Consider the following 23607-nt stretch of genomic DNA (forward strand, 5'->3'; position numbering starts at 1 on the left):
TGGACTGGTTGGATCTCCTTGCAGTCCAAGGGACTCTCAAGAGTCTTCTCCAACACCAGAGTTCAAAAGCATCAATTTTTCGGCGCTCAGCTTTCTCCACAGTCCAACTCTCACATCCATACATGACCACTGGAAAAACCATAGCAGTGACTAGACAGATCTTTGTTGGCAATGTAATGTCTCTGCTTTTTAACATGCTGTCTAGGTTGGTCATAACTTTCTTTCCAAGGAGTAAACATCTTTTAATTTCATGGCTGCCATCACCATTTGTTGTGATTTTGGAGCTGTCTACCTGACTGCTAATTTTTCAATGAGAACCATTTCAGTGCTGTCAGAAAGGTTTTGGATAACACAAAGAATATTTTAAAAGATACTGAAAATTGAGTAAGATCAGATTAAATTTCATTCTAATATCATCTTGTTGCTCCATAACATTTGTTTATGATAAACTATAAATATAATGTCATAAACAAATACACAGTAGATCAAGGCAATTCATGTGAAATTTATATATAACCATCCTAAAATGCAAATTGAAAGAAATTCAAATTATTGTGTAACTCTTTTTCATTTTCTCTGTTATTATAATGTATTTTTATGGTTTCTTGGGGCAAATCTGTGATGATTTTCTTTGTAGACATTCACTGCTACTGAATAATACTCTCTGATCACAGCAGTTAATGTTGCTATCCTATTATGAATTAAGTCTCTTTATGCTTCGATTCAAAGTAATCCCTGACTTTTCTGTGCACTTTAATTTGGTTATCAGCTGACTTGCTATCAAAGTAAAACTCCAATTTCAGTACTACAGTAGACTGACTACAGAATAGCTAAATAATAGATTTGCAGTGTGTAACTGCCTGATCATTTATTTAAAGGACACAATGTGTTTCTATACATTTACTACTGTAAATCACATTATTGGAAAAACTATTCCTATTAGACAATAATACAATATAGCCCAGGTTGCAAAGTAAAAAGTAAGATAAACTTATGAAATCCATTAGTTTTACTAAACCTATTTTTAATAATATGTACCAGTAGTACAAATCTAAAAATATTTCATTTGTATTTCTCAAGTAGCATTAAATTATATACTTTGTTTTGACTATTGTTAGGTATGATGGAGTGATTATCTGTTAATAATAACTGTTGATGATAAAGTGATTATTCAAAAATTGGTGGACATTTCAACTGACAATTATTTGAAAAACAGTGAATATAACTAGTTGCCAAAATGTGTTGGAAGGTATATTTTAAAGAAGTGAAAATGAATGGTTAATACTGAAGTATCTAAGTATATTGACTTTTTTTTTATAAAATTGATAACAGTTCTAGAGAAAATATTCTTTTTTTTTCCTTTGAAGTACATTCATTCTTTCATTTAACTAATAAATATTTACTGAGGGTCTGCTATATGCAGAACATCAGCAAAAAACAGAAAGTGTCTGACATCATGGAGTTTATAATCTCTTAAAGGAGACAGCTGTCAACAAGCAAGCAACTGTGATTAGTATCACAAACGCACAACAAATTGTGACAATATGGTAAAGAAACTAACCTACACTGTGAGGTCAGAGAAGGGCTTGCTGTGGACATATCTAAGCTGAAAACTGAAATATGTATAGGAAAACCTCAGTCAAGGCAGAAAAGAATGTCCTAGGCTGTAGGATCATCATGGCAAGGGAGTAAGATGCTCAGTTGTTCATGATTCCACATAAAGGTTGTTTTTGTTTTTGCTTTTCCATAACTAAGATTTCTGATCCAGATTCAAAATGTGGTATAATCCTGACATGCAAGAAGGAATGCAAAATTTTATTTTATTAATAATGTGTTATACGTGTTAAAAGAAGCTCTATTTTGGCTACAGATTATAATTATATCTTTTAAAAAATTGAAAGCAATAGCAGCAAGAACAGCCAAAACTCTAAATAAAAACTATACAGAAATTTAATGACCAAAAGAGATTTGTCAAAAAGACAAAACAAACAGAGATATGAAGCAGAGGTCAGTATGAATCAGAGGTCAGATTTGAAATATATATACATATACTATTAAGATGAAATCATGATGATCTGATTGAGGATAAATGTTATATAATCACATAGTTTGCCATAGAAATGAATAAAGCAAAAAAAAATATTTTTGGTCAACGAAAAGACCCTTTATTTACTCAAGACAGTCTGTAATATTTGAATAAATCTTTCTTGTGAACAATAAGTATATATACATACTATTTACGTGAAAATTGTCCACAGGAATAAGAGCTTATAATTTTGGTATTCTTAAATTATGGAGCCGTAAATGATGTATAAGATATTAATGAAGCTAAAGAAAATTATATATAAAATTAGTAAAAATTATAAATAGCATTTTAAATAGCAGCCTAAAGTGTTTTTTTCCTAATAAATATATTTTCACATGTCTCTCTTAATCTTAGATTTCAGACTGAATTGAATTATGATGTTCTGGAAGTTCATGATGGGCCAAATCTTCTATCACCCTTGCTTGGATCTTACAATGGCACACAGGTGCCCCAGTTTCTATTTAGCAGCAGTAATTTTATATACCTTCTATTTACAACAGACAATAGTCGTTCTAATAATGGTTTCAAGATTCATTATGAAAGTAAGTAATGCCAACATTTATTTTTTAATTTTTTTATTATGTTTTCTATGCTTTTGGTATTATCTTGTATCATTAAGAGAACCTATGAGAATGCTAATGGGTTATAAGGTGTGTGTTTCAGTGAATTCTGTAATACGTTTTTTCCAGCAATATCTATGTAATATCATTATGAAGGGAAATACTAAGGAAATGTCAAAAGTGTTAACTAAAAAATCTTAAAAGTGAGTTCATATAATAATTATTTGTGCATTTCTGAAAAACCAATAGGTGGAAATGTCAGTCTAGTAAATGTCAGTCTAAGATGTAAATGAACATTGACAAATTCTAGCATTTACCTCATAAACTCAATCATACTTCTATATTTTCCTCACACTCATTGTATACATTTCCATTGAAAATATTTATATTTTGTTATTTTGTATGAAGTATTGAAAATTATATTAATATTATAAAATAAAATATATACTCATGTATATGCAACTGTGGCTAGCATAACTAGCCAAAGGCTATATATTAAAACAAGCTCTAATTTACAGTGCTGGAATCAGTTTACAATAATTTCACTTAGAATACTACAGTTTTGCTTAAAAATCTAAAATACGTCTGATTTTTTAAATTGATTCTGATATATACAAATCTGTTTTATTTATAAACTTCTAACATATTTAAATGTGTGAATGTATTGCATATGATGCACAGTTGCACACATACATATAAACTCATGTATTCACACATTTTAATCTGGAAATATGTTGCCATATATCTTTCCATGAAAAATAATTTTTGTGATTGTATCTAACAATACATTTAAGATTACTGCAAGATATCTTTATATCAGTTTCAGATAGATATTGTATCTCTTATTTTTGTATTCAAGTCTCCTCTGCCTCCTCACCCCTCAGAAAAAAATTCCAGCATTTAAATTTGTAACTGTATATTCCATGTTAGGTGTTTCTCTTCAGTAAATCTGGTTGGACCCGTGAGGTTTTCTTTTAATTATGAATATATATTTACTGTTTTTTTTTTCTTTTCAACCTTATCTACAATATCATTTAATTATATTAACTTCCCTTTACTTAGAGCTTTGTGGCATGGAAATATAGTTTATAAACTATTATAAAATGCAATAAGAGGATTAACACACACTTGGGAATTAAAATTAATTTAAGGAACTTTAATTTTGATCTTTAACATTTATTAGTTAAGCCTGAGTCAGAGTAGAGTCATTTTTAAAGGTCTATTCAAAATTAATTTTCACTAGCAATTAATTTGTATCAGTGTGCTAACATGAGCAGACACCATATTTTCATTTTTGTCCAACATTCTATTCTATGCCAAATACATCCTAAGTCCATTTCAATCAAGGTAGGTGGTCATAATCATGTTCTCATATACACAATTATTTTAAGGATTAAGTTAAATCATCATGCAAAGTGTTACTAAAAGAGTGAGGATTTTCAATAAACTGACCAACAGATTTAGTTCAGATTCTTGCTAAAACTGAATTAAATGGACCAAGGACAGAGCCCAGGGATGAAAGTGAAAGTCTTGTCCGACTCTCTGCAACCCCATGGCCTATACTATCCATGGGGATTCTCCAGGCAAGAGTGTTGGAGTGAGTTGCCATGCCTTCCTCCAGGGGATCTTCCCAACCCAGGGATCGAACCCAGGTCTCCCACATTGCAAGCAGATTCTTTACCAGCTGATCCACAAGGGAAATCCGAGAAGACTAGTGGTTAGCCTATCCCTTTTCCAGTGGATCTTCCTGACCCAGGAGTCGAACTGGGGTCTCCTCCATTGCAGGCAAATTCTTTACCAACTGTGTTATCAGGGAAGTCCAGCCAAGGGGTGAGCCTGACTCTGAGTTTGGCTAAGGCAGAGTCTTTATCACAGTCAGCAAGTTTGTCACCTAAAGGCCTTTGGTGAAATAGTCCAAATTATTACTGAGGGCTAGTGCTTAAATGGCGGAGTAGAGGCTAGATAATTCTGAGGCTGATGAGAGGCTCAACAGATACTGATTGTGGTCAAATCTGCCCAGGAGACAGTGACTCTGAATTTAAATTTGTTTACAAAAGTTCATTTTCTTTCATTTTTATTCTAATTAGCTTTGTGGTTTATTTAGTAAACCAAAGGCTAACTTAGGTACTTCCCTGGTGACTCACTGGAAAGAATTCACCTGCAATGCCAGAGACCTGGGTTCGATCCCTAGGTCGGGAACATCCCCTGGCGAAGGGAATGGCTACCCACTCCAATATCCTTGCCTGGAGAATCCCATGGACAGAGGAACCTGGTGGACTACAGTCCATGGGGTTGCAAAGAGTCAGACAGGACTGAGAGACTAACACTTTCACTTGTTTAGTATTGTGAGGTAATCTCTAACATCATAAACCCTTTCTTACCAAGAAAACAAATAAAACACTATTTCTGTTGACACTTTCTTAATACCTTCAAGCTGAAGGTATCCAAATTATCTTTTTTAAATGAACCAGTCACAAGCCTCAAAATCAGTAGAGAAAAATTTTATTATACTACTTAAAACTTTAAAAATATATTTGGTATTCTGTGAATTTCTATTTTTATTTTAATGGAACACATTAAAGGAGAAAACTTGGTTTCTCCAGTGAACCAAATTTTTCTGGGAAGGATTTCTTGAAATGCCATCCCTGGTTGTACTCCAGAATTTGATTTTATTCCCTTTCTTGGGCACTTTTACCCATTCTGTCTTCCTCTCAAAACAGGAAGATTACAAAAACTTCACCAATAGGATAAAAGTTATTTATAGTTTTGTAAACATTAAAATAATAAAAACAACACAGAATAGACTTTCTGTTTTTTTTGTTTTGTTTTGTTTTACAGCAGTCCCCAATCCCAAGAAGCTGTATTATGTTGTATTTCTTGAAATGTAGATATAATAATGTTTCTTAGATTATGTAAATATCACATAAAGCAAGGCAATGATGAATGGCTACAGAACAAATCCATCGACACAGATACCAATCTTTAAGATATACTTAGAGTCTCCTAAAGCAATTAAATGGAGTTTTAATGATAAGAAATAATGTCATAGGATTATTTTAATGACTAAATGAGGCAAATTTTGCAAACATTTTAGAGTTGTAAAAACATGGGATATAACAAGCTGAAAACATTAATTATTGCATGTGCATCTGCTGTGCTGTGCTTAGTCATTTAGTCGTGTCTGACTCTTTGCAATCCCATGGACTGTAGCCCATCAGGCTCCTCTGTCCATGGGGATTCTCCAAACAAGAATATTGGAGTGGGTTGCCATGCCTTCCTCCAGGGGATCTTCCCAACCTGGGGATTGAACCCAGGTCTCCCTCACTGCAGGCGGATTCTTTACCATCTGAGCCTCCGGGGAAGCCCAAGAATATTTAAGTGAGCAGCCTATCCGTTCTCAAGGAGATCTTCCTGACCCAGGAATCGAACCAGGATCTCCTGCATTGCAGATGGATTCTTTACCAGCTGAGCTACCAGGGAAACCCATAAATATGTGTGTGTGTGTATATATATATATATACACATACATATGTATGTATATATACACACATTTATACATACATATATATGTATATACATAATTTATAATACAAAGTTTGATAGATAATTATACATTTTCTTTAAGTTATTATGTAACTTGTAGCCTGATTTTGGCATCACCAACTCAATGAATATGAGTTCGAGTAAGCTCCAGGAGTTGATAATGGACAGGTAAGCCTGGCCTGCTGAATTTCATGGGGTCGCAAAGAGTCGGACACTACTGAGTGACTGAACTGATTGGCAGATTAATTTATCTGTAAAAGTTATCACCAACAGTTGTTTGTTTTGAAGGAATGAGTTTTTTTAAAAGAATAAGAATCTATTTCAGTGATTTAATTCTCATCAAGCTTACTCTTTTTCATATTGCCTTTGTTTTCCAGGTGTTACAGTGAACACCTATTCTTGCTTGGATCCTGGCATACCTGTACATGGTCGTCGCTATGGTCATGATTTCTCCATTGGATCTACTGTTTCGTTTAGTTGTGATCCTGGATACAGGCTGAGCCATGAAGAGCCCCTTCTGTGTGAGAAAAACCACTGGTGGAGTCATTCACTTCCAACTTGTGATGGTAGGTCAATATGGAAAATAAACCAATTTATAAACCAAAAATAAATCAACATGATCTTGTAAAATGTGAGGTTTAGAATAAATATATCTTGAATTCTGCAAATTTTATGTTACAAACCATTAATAAAGACACAAAAGAATGAATACTGATAATAAGCCAAACTTATCCAATCCCTAAGGATGTTATATGTATTTTTAAAATGTGTTGAGGTAACCATTTTAGATGCCTATTATGTCCTGTACATCTTGAAAAAATAGCATTGAAAAATGTCAAATTGATGTCAGGTGAATGCAATGAAGAGTTAGAGCATTTACCTCCTGCCTGGAAGGCAACGTGTAACAGTCCAAATTCTGCCTACCTACGCAGCTTTATAGCAATGTACCAGACTTCCTTGTGATGGCCAGTTCCTGGCCATAGTAAATAATACACCAGTGTCCTTATCTCTTATTTATTTATATGGAAAATAAGTCAGCAATCCTTCATTTTTTAGAAAACATGTATGAAAATACAGTGAAAGAAGCTGCTTTCCTAAGATTGGGAAGTACTTGTACACATGGTTTATAAAAAACACACACATAAAATCTATCCATTAGTCCTGGGTTTTAATTTTCATTTTTAACACTATTCTTAACATATTCTTTTCCTTTTGCGAAGTGGAAGATCATATTTCCCATTTTATAAGTATTTTCAAATACGGGCAGTGCCATCATTTTTGTTTCACTTTGTTTTTATAAGGAGGTTTAAAAGAATCCTCAGCGTATCTGCCCCATTTTTGGCGCGATACAATTTGTAATAGCATTCTTGTGGTTTAAGTGACAAAAACCCAATTCTAACTGATTTTAAAAAATGAAAGCAGAATTTGTTTTTTGAAGTTTCAAACTTAGAAAAGGGTTTCCCTGATGGCTCAGATTGTGAAGACCCTGCCTGCAATGCAGGAAACTCAGGTTCAATCCCTGGGTGGAGAAGAATCTCTGAAGAAGGGAATGGCAACCCACTCCAGTGTTCTTGCCTGGAGAATTCCATGGACAGAGGAGCCTTGTGGGCTATAGTCCATGGGGTCACAAAGAGTGGGACACAACTGAGTGATTAACACAGGCCAAACTTAGAAAAGGCACATATGGCATACTTCTTGTTGCTAATGATAATCATGAATTCAAACATTTTCAAGGATATTTCCATTTCCACCTTGGCTTTTCTCTCTCCGTATCATCATTCTCTTTAGTTGAAACTTTAGGCTTTTTTAATATGTGGGACTAAAGGTGGAGAATACACTTTCAGGAAGATGGAATCATATAACCTCACATTTCCGAAATCAGAGAAGAATGAGAGTTCTACCTTTCTGTTCTTATTAGAAAAAATATGAGGAAAGGTCTCTGATTAGTCCATACCTCTATCAGAAACTAGTAATGGAGAAGTGCCCTTTATGATTGGCTTTCTCCAGGTCATGTGTCCATCCATCCCTATGGAGACAAATGATATAGTAAATTCACCAAGATAGAAAGGTTTGGTGGTGATATTATCAGAAGAAGCAGGAGAAAAAAAATAATGTCCAAGTATACCAGCATGCTTAAGTGTTATTAATAATAAAACTGAGGGTGTCTAGTTTGCCTAGGAGCAACATAGACCCTTATCATCTCTCATCAAGGCAACTAGAATCAACCTTAAATTCAATATCCAGGCGGGGCGCGCGACGGCACTGGGCGGACGGGGACTGGCAGGATTTTTATGAGTTCCAGGAGCCGGCCCGAAGCCTCCAGGACCAAGAGAACTGTAACGCGAGCCCCGAGGCTGCAGCAGCGCCGGACCGGGGTGGCGACGGCTTCCCAGCGCTGGCCTGCCACTTGGAGGAGAAGCTGAGCCTGTCTTTCCGCCCCTCGGGTCCGGGTGCCGAGCCCCCGAGGGCGGCTGTGCGGCCCATCACCGAGTGCAGCCACCTGCAAGGGGACGAGATTTGGAATGCCCTGACAGATAATTACGAAAATGTAATGCCTGTAGACTGGAAGTCATCCCATACTGGGACCTTGCATTTGCTTACTCTGAATCTCTCAGAAAAAGGGATGAGTGACAGCTTGCTCTTTGATACCTCAGATGATGAGCTGAGAGAACAGTTGGATATGCATTCAATCATCGTCTCCTGCGTCAACAAGGAGCCTCTCTTCACTGCAGACCAGGTGATTGAAGAAATTGAAGAAATGATGCAGGAATCACCAGACCCAGAAGATGATGAAACGCCTACCCAGTCAGATCGGCTTGCAATGCCTTCCCAGGAAATTCAAACTCTTAAGAGGTCTAGCACAAGCAGTTATGAAAAGAGGGTGAAAAGGCTGTCGGTATCTGAATTAAATGAGCTGCTGGAAGAAATCGAGACTGCCATCAAGGAGTACTCCGAAGAGCTGGTGCAGCAGCTGGCCCTGCCAGACGAACTGGAGTTTGAGAAAGAAGTGAAGAACAGCTTTATTTCTGTTCTCATCGAAGTGCAAAACAAACAGAAAGCACACAAAGAAACAGCCAAAAAGAAAAAGAAACTCAAGAACGACAGCTCTCAGAACGGGAAGAACGAGAGAAGCCACATGCCCGGCACATACTTGACAACAGTCATTCCTTATGAGAAAAAAAAAAAGGACCACCGTCTGTTGAAGATCTTCAGATATTAACAAAAATTCTTCGTGCCATGAAAGAGGATAGTGAAAAAGTTCCAAGCTTGTTAACAGACTATATACTGAAAGTTATGTGTCCTACATAGGGCAGCATCACTTCAGGAACAGCTTTATCCTTCATGGGCAACAAGCTACAATTCCTATAGCATTATTCTGAAAGCTGGCTACTATTACCTTCCTGCTATTGGAAACTCAGGACCCTTGAACTTGGGTTTGTGATTCAGTATTACTAGATCATGCCTTCTCTAATTCTTTGTGTCTTGAACTGAGAGAACCATGGCACTATTTTGAATTCTAGAGGTTTTTTTGTTGTTGTTGTTAAATACTAACAATTATGAACTCTTCTGCAACTCTGTAGAGTAAGGGGGAGTGATGTTCACTGTGCACATGCAGCTATATTTTTCATTAACGGACAGTACGTCTGAGTTTTTACGGCTTTCTAGATCTAAACTGCACTCACTCAAGAACTAGATTAAAGCATTGAGAGATTTATACTATAGCTGTTCTTTGGTGATGGCAAGTACCAACACTGATTTTTTTTTTTTTTTAAATAAGAGAACTGTCAGTATAAACATTACCTACCAGTATTGTCCAGAGAGACTGAAACTTGGGGTTTTGGAAGAAGGGAAACCAGAATATACATTATCTTGGCTTAATACTTTGTCAAAATCAAAACACCTGGAGATGGTCAATTTTAGGGCTTGCTGTGTGTCTCACCATTGTTCAAGTTTTAACCATTAAGATGACATTCACTTTCAGAATCTTTTATTGTTTAACTTTAGAGGTTTCCATGTTTCATTTCCCATGTCTGTGAAGAAGTGTCCTTAAAAGGAATTGGTATCTTTTAAGGTGCTTAAACTGTATGCTGCAGCAGTGCCCGTTCCCTGTTATTATTGTATTTTATTCATGCCTGTGTTTTCCTGAAGCACTAATTCTAGGAACAACTACTCATGGATCCATCCCTAGTCATGAAACACCTTTGCCAGTTCCAATCAAGTCAATTCCATTTAATAAATGTTGGAAAAAAAGTAAAAAAAAAAAATTCAATATCCAACTACTTCAATCTAACCTTCATTCTATTTCATGTTATATCCAATGTCAAAAATATTTAATGACTTTTTGTTTCCTAGGGATAAAAGCTCAAATTATTAATCAATAAATTCATGATTCTTAATAACGTGGACTCCATCCTTTCCAGTTTTGTCTCCTTCCAGTATTCTTACCTCTTTTTTTTTTTTTGAAAGATCATTTATGTCACATTGAAACCTCCATCTTTATCTGTCCTCCACTTTTGTACCCCATCTCATTCTGAGTATAACTGTGAAAAGTGAAAGTGAAGTCGCTCAGTCATGTCTGACTCTTTGTGACCCTATGGACTGTAGCCTACCAGGTTCCTCCATCCATGGGATTTTACAGGCAAGAATACTCGAATCCGTTGTCAGTTCCTTCTCCAGGAGATCTTCCAACCCAGGGATCGAACCCGGGTCTCTCACATTATAGGCAAGACACTTTACTGTCTGAGCCACCAAGTAAGTCTAGCTGGACAGGAAGTATAGCTGGACAAGGCATAATTTATATTCACTTTTTTGAATGTTTGAGCTTTGTGTGAAGCTGCTACTTAATTTTTCATTCATTCTAACTGAACTCAACTACATATAATCTTATACACTGATTTGATTATTCTTTTCCTTCAGTTTAAACTTTTTCCCAGAGGCAACTAACTAATCTAAAATTCCTTAAAGGGAGGAATAGTGAATAAACAGAATTTATTCTCCTGATCCAAGAGTGTAACCTCCATTGACATAGATTGCCTGGTTACTCAAGGTACAGCTTGCCTCACTTTGGCACACATTAGTTCTCATCGTTTCTTCACGGGCCATAGCTAATTCACACTGCTGCTTCTCAGTTGCTTCACTTGTGTCCGACTCTTTGCGACCCTATGAACTGTAGCCCGTCAGGCTCCTCTGTCCGTGGGATTCTCCATCCAAGAATGCCGGAGTTGGTTGCCATGCCCTCCTCCAAGGGATCTTCCTGACCTAGGTATCAAACTTGCATCTCCTGCATTGGCAGGCAGGGTTTTTTACCACTAGCACTACCTGGTCAGCCCATGGTTAATTGATTCGCAAAGCTCACTAGTCAGTGAGGGTTTGTGGTAATGACAGCTAACATTTAATGAGGGTTTACCATGTGCTGGTACTGCTACAGGTGTTTTATGTTTATTAACTAATTTTATCAAAATAACTCCATGAGGTAATTGCTGTTATGATCACCACTTAACATATAAGAAAACTAAGGCAAACAGTTTAAATATCTTGCCCTGTGTCATCCCACTAGTTATTGGTCGAGTCAAGTTTGAAATTCAGGCAGCCTTGATCCAGATCCTATGCACAAGTCTACTGTCATGCTGCCTCCTGCCCACATCCTTTACAATATGGTACAAAAATTCTTTAAAGTACAATTAAAATTTTGTTATTCTTTCCTCAGTGATGCCCCATGTTTAGAATTTTGTAAAAAGATGTACATAGAGCTGTTGAAATAATTTATGGATACTCTGAACTCCCTGGAATATATGGCTGAAAAAGAGGACTTTTTTGCTATCAATTATGTTATATGGCAGACTACTTTTAATTCAGTCCTATTTTTGTATATTTAGGTTTCTGAGCAAAAAGTTGATCTTTCTAACTTCATCTTGTTTTATTATTGAAACCTTGAATCTTAAACAAGTGATAAACAGTTCAGTTAGATTCTGCATTATTTAGTAAATTTATTACCTTATTTTTCACCATGTATTTCTTGAGGGGTTTATTTCTTTCCCTTTGACCTCTTAGGTCTACTCTTCAGAAAGCAACCAGAGTAATTATTTTAGGAGTTAAGGCAGATCAGGGCACTCTGCTGCCCAGAGCCTTCTAGCACTTAGCATCCCAAGAAGAATAAAATCTCAAAACTTTTGCATGACCTGATTGCTCCCATGTAATCTGGGCCCTGAGCACCTCCCGTGCCTCATCTCTCACAACTTTCTCCCTCATTCATACCACTGCACTCCAGCTACACAGGTCTCCTGGCTTTTCTTCATATGTTAAGAGGCTTTCCCTCTCCCCATCCCTCCAACTCCCTCTCATTTCTTCTTCCTGAAATAAGTTTCATATAGTCACATGTCCTTCTTCCTAAATACATTCAATCTCTACTTAAAAAATCACATCACTGACAATCCCCATAAAGGAATAATCCCTGTCATGTCATTTTTATTTTTCTTCATGGTATTTACCACTCTCTAACAACATTGTTATGTATATGTGGTCTGCTTTTTTTTAACAAAAATGTAAATTCTATGTGGCAAGAACTTTGTTATATTCCTTGGTGTGTCCTCAGTGCCAAGAAGAGTTCAGTTCCTGTCACACAGTTTGTTGTTGTTCAGTCACGTAGTCGTGTCTGACTCTCCAACCCAATGGACTACAGCATAGCAGGCTGCCCTGTCCTTCACCATCTCCTAGACTTGCTCAGATTCGTCCATTGAGTCAGTGATGCCATCTAACCATCTCATCCTCTGTTGTCCCCTCTTCCTCCTGCCTTCAGTCTTTCCCAGAATTAGGGTCTTTTCTAATGAGTCAGCTCTTTGCATCAGGTGGCCAAAGTATTGGAGTTTCAGCTTCAACATCAGTCCTTCCAATGAATATTCAGGGTTGATTTCCTTTAGGATTGACTGATTTGATCTGCTTGCAGTCTAAGGGACTCTCAAGAGTCTTCTCCAACATCACAATTCAAAAGCATCAATTCTTTGGTGCTCAGCCTTCTTTATGGTCCAATTCTCACATCCATACTTGACTACTGCAAAAATCAGCTTTGACTCTACGGACATTTGTTGGCAAAGTAATGTCTCTGCATTTTAATATGCTGTCTAAGTTTGTCATAGCTTTTCTTCCAAGGAGCAAGCATCTTTTAATTTCATGGCTGCAGTCACCATCTGCAGTGATTTTGGAGCCTACCCCCCAAAATTAAGTCTGTCTGTTTCCATTGTTTTCCTATCTGTTTGCCATTAAGTGATGGGGCCGTATGCCATGATCTTTGTTTTTTGAATGTTGAGTTTTAATTCAGCTTTTCCAAGCTCTTCTTTCACTTTCATCAAGAGGCTGTTTAGTTCCTCTTAATTTTCTGCCATAATGGTGGTGTCATCTGTGTATCTGAGATTATTGATATTCCTCCCAGCAATCTTGATTCTAGTTTGTGCTTCATCCAGCGTGGCATGTCACACAGTTAGTGCTCAGTAAATCTCATTGTAATGAAAGAATGAGCAGATTATTATTTCCAGTTCTTTGGGGAATACTTACTATATTTGATTTTGCATATTTATTTTCTGTCCTTTGCCTTCATCAGTGTTTCCCTTTCCACTAGAATGTCCTAGTCCTTTCCAACACTGGAAAGGTTTTTGGTTTTTGTGGTTTTTTTTACCAAACTCCTAGTCATTTTTAAATTTGTCTCCAACTTAATCTTTTTTATGTACGTGCAGGAGACCCCAGTTTGATTCCTGGGTCAGGAAGATCCACTGGAGAAGAGATAGGCTACTCACTCTGGTATTCTTGGGCTTCCCTTGTAGCTCAGCTGGTTAAAAATCCACCTGCAATGTGGGAAACCTGGGTTTGATCCCCGGGTTGGGAAGATCCCCTGGAGGAAGGCATGGCAACCCGCTCCAATATTCTTGCCTGGAAAATCCCCATGGACAGAGGAGCCTGATGGGCTAGGTGGAGCTGATGGGAAGACCCCCTGTAGAAGGGAAAGGCTACCCACTACAGTATTCTGGCCTGGAAAATTCCATGGATTGTATAGTCCATGGGGTTGCAAAGAGTCAGACACAACTGAGCAAGTTTCACTTCTTCCAATTCTATTGTTATATAATTCATTTACACCATTGTATCAGTTTAATGTGTATAGTAAAAAGGAATTGATTGACATGAATCATGAAATGATTATCACAATAAATTTAGTGAACATCCACCATCTCATATAAATATAAAATTAAAGAAATAGAAAAAAAATGTTTTTCCTTGTGATGAGGACTTTTAGGATTAACTCTCTTAACTTTTATGTGTAACATACACAGTAGTATTAATTTTATCATGTTGCACATTAAAACTGAATGACTGGATTATGCTTTCCTAGGATGAAGCATCTGCAAAAAATCTCAACTTTTCCTAGACCTCATATTTCTCTACTTATGGGATGTTTTGCTACCTTATAAACACCTATGGATTCACTAAATCAATATTTGTCAATTATATTGTCTAAGCACTAAAGAAATATTGTTGAGTATGAACAAATACTATATGTTCTCCTTGAGGTAGTAGAGGAAATAGTAATTGTTTTCTTGTTTTACTTATATTCTTGAGGTTGAGAACCATGTATTCTTCTTGTTCCTATAACATATATTTTTAGAAGGCATCTCCTAAACATAAGAGGTTAGATTTAAACCAAAACTGAACAACATGTGTTACTGGCCACTTTGATTAGATCTCACTCTTGAATATCTCTCTGATGTTTTTCATAGAGCTTAGATTTGAAAGACTCTAGGGAAGGTCAGACAGGAAAAACCAGGATAGCGTTGGCCAACAAGTGTCAAAGGCAGCATATAATCAGAAGTCACAGCTGAAAGATGTTTTCCATGTACTGAGATCATAAAGTTATCAGTTCTGGGGGTAAGCTGAGGTCATATGCCCAGTAGAATTCAACCCCTCAGGAACTAGACATTGTTAATTAAGATAGTTACCCTATTTGGCAACAGGCTACAAACCATGGGGTCAAAAAAAAAAAAAAAAATCAGACATTACTGAGTGACTGGGGCTTCTGTGATGGCTCAGATGATAAAGAATCTGCCTGCAGTGAGGGAGATCTGGGTTTGATCCCTGGGTTGGGAAGATCCCCTGGAGAAGAGAACAGCTACCCACTCCATTATTCTGGCCTGGAGAATTCCATGGGTAAAGGAGCCTGGCAGGCTACAGCCCATGGGATCGTAGAGAGTTGACATGACAGAGTGACTGTCACTTCACTCAACTGAGTGACTGAACACACACACATGGCCATCTTATGGTGGGGGACATTTAGAACTGAAGAAATTACTTGATTATCTGTATCACCTAAGTCATTAAGCATAGAATCTGAAGTTGAACCAAATGTACTGAAACTTTATCGCTTCCGTAATTTTTTCATATTATTGAAAGATTTGAGTACACAGACTAACATAGCAAAAGAGTACATGAACTGATGTTTAGGCCCAAAAATTCAAGTAATAATGGTGCATAGAATTCAAATAATAAACAGTCTAAAATGAGAGTATACAGTTCAAATTAGGGAGACCTAAAGAAAAGAGATTTAAGGTTAAAAACAGACAAAAAAACATCATGATGGGATTTGTAAAAACTGCCTATTTCTTTGTCCCATTGCAATACTCAAAGTGGTTTGATTAATAATGGTCTAGAAAGGTCTGTTCTAGTTATAGAAAATTTATCACTTGCCAAGTGTGCATCTCTACCAAGGGCAAGGTATAATTTTCTGAGTTTTGGCAGTTTCATTCAAGGGGTTGGCTTTTGAGGCAACTTCATATTTTAAAACTCAGGTTCTTATCATGCGACCAGGTAGTGGTCATATGTGGAAAAAATCAGGGAGAAAAATTAAAGCTATTTATACTTGACAAGATTGTTGTATGTCTGGCTAATTGCTCTCAGCTCATATTTTGGGCTGTTGGTGTGACTTTGCTGTGTTATTGATCTTTGTCCTTATGGATGTTTTTCTTTGACAGCTGTCTTCCCTAACATAAAGTAACTGCTTCTTTCATGTTTGTTTGGTTATTCCCTAAATTCTCTGCAATGTTTCAAGGATTCATTTGATATAAAATTTGTCTTTCATTCACAAGAACGTATATACCTATTGTGTCTATTACAAAATTGTCTATATCCATAAAGACATATGACATTAATTAGCAAGGTTGTTGAAATAAATTGGAACTCCTTCAGAATGGGTGATATAAAAGATAAGGCAGTAGATCCATGGAATCTATTTTAGATGCTCTTGTTCTAAGAAATTTAATATATGAACAGTCATATGGTCTTTTGAACTGACTTCTCAGAATTTATTTTAGAAATATTCTTGGAGAAACTTTCTTAATGTTTTCTATCACTGCATCTTTTACAGTATATCTGAGTTCCATTTTCTACCTGAAAAAATTTTCACTTATAAAACTTTTATTTTTTTTATTCTTAATATTTTGGCCTCTCATGATTAATTTTAATGGGTTGTTTGATTTCATCTTGCATTTTCTTAGCTTTAACAGGAAGGGACCTTTATAGAGAGGCAAGCATCATCAGATTGAGAGAATACTGGGTAATTAATTAAAATTCAAGACAATTCACACTTGCATTAGCATCTATCTCTGTGCATTATATCAATGCACATGGAGCTAATCTTTTGTAATTATTCAAAAAGCCTGTAAAATAAATATAATTCTAAATATTTGCAATATAAAATGATCTCATTTACAAAGATGAAAGATTTCATTTGGTTGATGAAAATGCTCCTGCTACTGATGATAATGGAAGACTGTTTTAATCACATACAGACCATTGACAAATGAGAATCTATAACATGTAAATCAATTAAAGATAATAACATAAACAAGTATATTGACACATTTAGGTTTGAGATGCTTAAAGAGAGAGTGATTTGAAGAAGAAAGTAGTAAATGAATCTCTGATTAAGTGAATGATACCTTTTAATAATGTTTATAGAGATTGATCATTTGAAGTAGAATGCTAAAAAGCCAAACATATGTGAAGTCATCATCTGCAGTGATTTTGGAGTCCAAGAAAATAAAATGTATCACTTTTTCCCCTTCTTTTCACCATAATGTGATGGGATCGGATGCCATGATGAATGTTGAATTTTAAGCCAGCTTTTTCACTCCCCTCTTTCACCCTCATCAAGAGGCTCTAGTTCCTTTTCACTTTCTGCTATTAAAGTGGTAACATCTGCATATCTGAGGTTGTCGATATTTCTCACAACAAACTTGAATCCAGCTTGTGATTCATCCAGACCAGTATTTTGCATGATGTATGCTGCATGTAAGTTAAACTATATCTAGGTTTCCTTTAGTTTTAATGCTGATAAAATTATCTGGTCTATCATAACCACTGGTGGTAGAAGGCATTGTAAACTGTGATTTAGTCTACAGTAAATAAACATTGAATCAAATTTTAATTTCTTTTACCTCAGTTCATAAATCTTTATTTTTATTATCTTGGAGTATTTACTAAAAACTAAATATCCTTTAAGAAAACTCTTTTTATTCATTATGTTTCCCAGAGAAATGCACAAGTTCAGAAACAGCTTTCAAAATTTCAGTTTACTCCACTATTTCAAAAAGAATTCTGTGAAGAATGACACCTATCCCTTTAGGAATCTAAAATAAATAATTTTGTGTAATTAACAAGTTGTTTTCTTAAAGCTTAGTAAAAGAGCAACTGCTAAACAATTAATTACTCATGTTTAATTTACAACCAATTTATGCAAATGTTGCTTGTAATTAGAAATATATAAGTATGTACTTTAAATGCAAATATGAAGGTTGAGCTAAATTCTTTTGGGGCTGGTATTAATTCTCAGATACAATTAAATACCTTTTTCTTCTCTAGTGTTTCAAAGGATGAAATTAATTTCTAATATTGCAAGAGGTCTTTACACACTCATGTTATTTCCAGGAAGTAACTTAAGCAAAGATAATCAGACTCCTTCTATTTCAAAAGAGATTTGTTCAGCCTTTGCCTCTCTAACAGTAATCATATGACTATATTTCTTTGTATTTTCAGCACTATGTGGAGGAGATGTTAGAGGGCCTAGTGGAACAATCTTATCACCCGGTTACCCAGAATTTTATCCAAATTCTCTGAATTGTACATGGACCGTAGATGTAACCCATGGAAAAGGTAATTTGTCTCATGCAATGATAATGGGCTATTTTCTGAATTTACATTGCATATATTTTTATTTCATTGTCCTTTACAAAGTCATTTTGCATGAGCAAAAACAGATCAATACTAAAATATGCTAATACAAAATTCAGTTTGAATAACTGCAGCAGAGGATTATATTTACTTTTCTGTACTATTATAACATGCTCATATGATTTTTTTCAGAATGGTAGTATATTTATTTATATATAATAAACTAATGTAATTTGAAATTTTCATATCAATAAAATCTCAAAGAGGATGTCTTTTGTCTCTGGCATGGTGTTAAGAGGTTGACTTCAAAAATTCAAAGGGAAATAGATACTCTGAAGTACTACACTGATTGTAAACAATACATGTTTATATACACTTGTTTCAAAATGGTTATGATTATTTATCATAACCATATACCATATATAAATTTATAACTGTCCTAGAAATATTTGTCTCTTACTGCAGTTGGTTCTCACACAGTTGAGTGAAAGTATAAAATTGCACTGTGCTTATAGTAGAGCTTAATAAATGTCCTTTGAACAAATAAATAAAAGTCCTTGTAGTACTAAATATGATATATTCATGCAATGTGACCAAAATATTCAATGCATATTAGCAATATAAGTGGTTTAAGGTAATAGCTTGACAGTGGGAAAATGGGCATTCTAAATATCAAAACAAAAATGGATGAAAATTATTTACCTGAAAATATCTATATGCTAATATTTTAGAAACGAATTTATTCATATGTTAAAAACTGCTTTAGGGAAATATTATTCTTATTGTTTTTACTATTAAATTGTACATGGGCTTCCTGGTAGCTCAGCTGGTAAAGAATCCACCTGCAATTCATGAGACTCCAGTTTGATTCAGAGAAGGGATAGGTTACCCAGTGTTCTTGGGTTTCCCTGGTGGCTCAGTCAGTAAACATCTGCCTGCAATGAGGGACACTTAGGTTCGATCCCTGGGTTCAGAAGATCCCCTGGAGGAGGGCATGGCAGCCCACTCCAGTATTCTTGCCTGGAGAATCCTCATGGACAGAGGAGCCTGGCAGGTTACATTCCATGGAGTCGTAAAGAGTCGGACATGACTGAGCAACAGCACACACATTACATTGTACTTATTAGCTTTACTATCAAAGATCTAAAAATAAAAAACCCAAATCCTAGCCATGAGAAGGTGATGTTGTTACAGTTTTAAAAATTAAAGCTTTATTTGAAACATTTGAATCCATTGTGGTTTTTACACAATGTGTTATTTTATTTTGCTTTTTAATTTTATTGGAATATAGTTGCTTTACAATGGTGTGTTAATTTCTGCCGTACAATGAAGTGAACTGGTTATACATATACAAGTATCCTATGTGTAAGACTTTTTTTTAGATTTTCTTCTCATTTGGTTCACCGCAGACTCTTGAGTTGAGTTCCATGTGCTAAACAGCAGGTTCTCATTAGTTATCTGTTTTGTACATAGTGGTATATGCACGTCAATCCCATCTCCCAATTTGTCCCACTCCTCCTTCCCCCGCCATCAGTAACCATGTTTGTTGTCTACATTTACGACTCTATTTCCACTTTGCCAATAAATGCATCTGTACCATTTTTATAGATTCCACATATAAGAGATATACAATATTTGTTGTTTTTCTTACTTCACTCTATATGACAATGCACAATGTTTTTTACACTTCTGTTTAACTATGTGAGATATATCTGCAGTTCTGATAGAATATTTGAGATACAGTTGGTTAGCCTTTATAGAAATTATACATCCTTTCATTGATGGTGAGGGTAATATAAGGATGGTTCTTTAAATGAAAATTAAATATTATTGAGAAAAAAATGCTGTTAAAATGAGTATTCTCATATTTACTGCAGGAATGACGTGGAAGACTTCATAAACTGTCATTTTTGTTGTTCTCCATAATAGAAGACTATTTGTTGGAAGTTAACCAAAGCATCCTATTATCCCACTGTGTAGCAAATTAATGGAGTTTAAAATAAACTTCTTTGTATTATACAAGAAAATGGAGAGCTACATACTGCTTGCTATGTAAATAGAGGTTTAATTAACACTTAAGGTTTTGCACCTTCAGACGTTGCAAGTGTTAATTAAATCTGTATTTACATGGCATGAAATGCAGATTATGTGCTTTTCTTGTAAGAGTCAACAAAATTTGTTCAAAGTACAACTATTCCAAAGTGTAGTCAAAGTTTTGTGAAGAATAATCTCTTAATGTTGGGAGAAATTATCAAGGTAATATAGTTAAACTTCTCACCCAGCCTGTATACACACATAGATACACAAATGCACATCAATATTGCACCCTCAAGGTCAAAATTAGTCGTAACTATAACTACAACCTAGATATTAATAATATTTTTACTTCAAGCCCAAGTTTTTCATATATTTACGTAACAAAAATTACCTTAATAGGACTTTTTGAATTAGCACTTTATGGGACAGTACTATGATGTTGTAACCACTTACTTTTTCTCACTATTCTTCACACCCACTGCCCTATTAAGATTGTATGTCTTTGCCTGTCCACTTCTACTTCCTGAAATGTCCATCCAAGGGTTGCTCTTCCACAAAGAGCTGTTCACTTTTAAAGGTCATTGCCTTCAGAAGCATCTGCTAATCCCTCTGACAACCTACCTCTTAAAGTTTATGCTCCGATATTGACTCACATTAATTACTTTCATAGCACTTAGCAAAATGTTTAAAACTTTAGTTTATGTATCTTTTCCCCTTAGATAGACTCTGAGTTATTTACAGTCTTCTCATTTTTTATATTCTATAATGCTTATAATATAGTAGGTTCTTAGTATCATTTTATTATTTAGATTAATTGCCTTTCATTAGAAGGTCTTATGTTGTTTTCCTGCAGTGAACACAGATTTTATTGTTTAAAACATAATCTGATAAACAGAGGCTTCATTTTTTAAAGTAGTTGACTAGGGCAGAGTGACATGAAAACAATTGACTTTCAGGTTGAAGGATTAAACAATAAATGATAGCTAAGAGTTGCTAAGTACTTCCTCTGTGAAAGAACTGTGCCAAGTGATCCCCTATATTGTCTAATTTAAACTTTCGGGCAACTCTATTAGAATCCATTTTCTCAGATGGAGAAAGTGCATCTCAGAAAAAGCTATGCATGTAATACTTGACAATGGGCTTATTAGCACCACTCCCTAACAGAATATTAAATTTCCCCATGTATTAATTTCAGTACATATCAGAATAAGCATATTTTTCTAAGAAAAACATGCAGACTGATAGATTGATTTTTTTTTTCTGTTTTGTTCATTTGCTCTTCTGACTATTTTTCTTAATTTTAGTGTCTGACCAAAATCTAATTCACTTTATCTTAACTTCCACTCATGTTAATTTGTAAATTTAAATATCAGTAAATCTAGATGGCAGAGTATCCTCTCCTTGCTATGTTGTCTTTCTCATTTACATCTGTCTAGTGTCAAATGCCACATTTATATTGAAGAACTTTTGAGACACTGACTTTCTGGACTCAGTCCTAAAAAGGGCTCATTGTGAGTGAGAGAAAAAAATGTGTTATATTTTGAAAAAGAGTATCATTGTATATTCCAAGTATTTTCCAAGTTGAAATCACTGGCCTATAATAACTCATAATCACTGGCAATAATAACTCATCATTACTTCTATTGTCAGTTTATTTTCTGGTCTCATTTTATTTCACTTTTTGCTTTATTAGCAAACAAGTGATAAATTAGGAGTTTGGGATTAAATAAAATAGATAAACAACAAGGGCTTACTGTATATCACAGGGAACTATATTCAGCATCTTGTAATAATCTATACTGGAAAATAATATGAAAAAGAATATACACACACACACATATATCTGAATCACTTTGCTGTATACCTGAAACTAACTAACAACTTTGTAAATCAACCATACTTCAATTTTTTAAAAAAGCAATGAAGACTCCAAAACAATCCATCATTTAGAACTATAAAGTTGATAAATAGCATTAAGAATGTTATTTTATCATTACCCAGTAACTCATGTTACTGGGTTTTTGCTGAAGCTTTTGGTGATTCTTTTAGATCAAATAAGAAAATTTATTAAGCACTTCAAAAGAAAGATGAATGTGATATCATCCTTTATTTCATTTGATACTTACATACAGCATCCCAGGTGGCTCAGTGGTAAAGAATCTGCCTGCTGATGCAGGAGACACAGGAGATGTGGGTTTGATCCATGGGTCGGGAAATCCCCTGAAGGAGGATATGGAAACCCACTCTAGTATTCTAGCTTGGAAAATCCCATGTCAGAGGGGTCTCGCTGGCTACAATCCATAGTGGCAAATGGTCGGACACAACTGAGCAACTGAGCACACACATAAGCATATCTTACAAACAGTATAGGATGTGTGTGTGTGTGTGTGTGTGTGTAACTGTTAGGTTATTACATGCATTTGAGATAGTGTCATTAAACAGTCGCATAAGACCACAATGCAATGACATACCATACTCACCAGGACAGAACAAATAAAAAAAAGAAATTTAAACTTTCAAATATTGATGAAGATACCAATTGGATTTGTTGATGAAAGTGTAAATTGACATAGCCACTTTGTGAAACAGTATCTATTAAAGCTGAAATATGTATATTTATATATATATATATATATAAATTTCCCATGAGCCAGTAATTCTACTCCTAGGTATCAATCCAGCAGAAATAAGCAAATATGTTCTTCAAAAGACATACTTGAATGCTCATAGCAGCATTTTCTGCATTCAAGTTAAAATGTCAATTACCTAAATGACCATTAACTTTTGAACAGACAAATGAGTGTGTTGTATTCACAAAATGGATCTCTAAAACAACTTAAAATTACACACAAAAGTAGAGATAAATCTCACACACTTAGTGGTGAGTGAAAGAAACTCAGGAGCTTCCCAGGGGGCTCAGTGGTAAAAAATCCACCTACAATGCAGGAGATGCGGGTTTGATCTGGATCAGAAAGATCCCCTGGAGGAGGAAATGGCAGCCCACTCCAGTATTCTTATCTAAAATACTATGGACAGAGGAACCTGGTGGGTTACAGTCCCTGGGGTGGCAACAAGTTGGACATGACTTTGAGACTGATCATGCACGCTAAAGAACTCAGAGCAAAAAGAGTATGCCTTATATGAATCCATTATATAAACTACAAAGAGTTGCTG

The 23607-nt window shown here is 35.3% G+C and overlaps 2 protein-coding genes across 2 annotated transcripts in view; both read left to right on the forward strand.

Annotated features, from left to right (window-relative positions):
- CSMD3 (CUB and Sushi multiple domains 3) overlaps nt 1-23607 on the forward strand; it is a 1309925-nt gene that overhangs the window by 869765 nt on the left and 416553 nt on the right. The window contains exons 18-20 of the mRNA XM_043483744.1: nt 2441-2628; nt 6567-6755; nt 18262-18378. Of these exons, the coding sequence (XP_043339679.1) occupies nt 2441-2628; nt 6567-6755; nt 18262-18378 (494 nt within the window). The remainder of the gene's footprint in view (nt 1-2440; nt 2629-6566; nt 6756-18261; nt 18379-23607) is intronic.
- Nucleotides 6806-9887, forward strand: LOC122451482 (fasciculation and elongation protein zeta-2-like). The gene is given in 3 exon segments (XM_043484459.1): nt 6806-6813; nt 8359-9361; nt 9364-9887. Coding segments are annotated over 3 exon segments (1146 nt in total). The 3' UTR covers nt 9499-9887.

This window comes from Cervus canadensis, chromosome 12, assembly GCF_019320065.1.
Source record: "Cervus canadensis isolate Bull #8, Minnesota chromosome 12, ASM1932006v1, whole genome shotgun sequence".
Classification (NCBI taxonomy): Eukaryota; Metazoa; Chordata; class Mammalia; order Artiodactyla; family Cervidae; genus Cervus; species Cervus canadensis.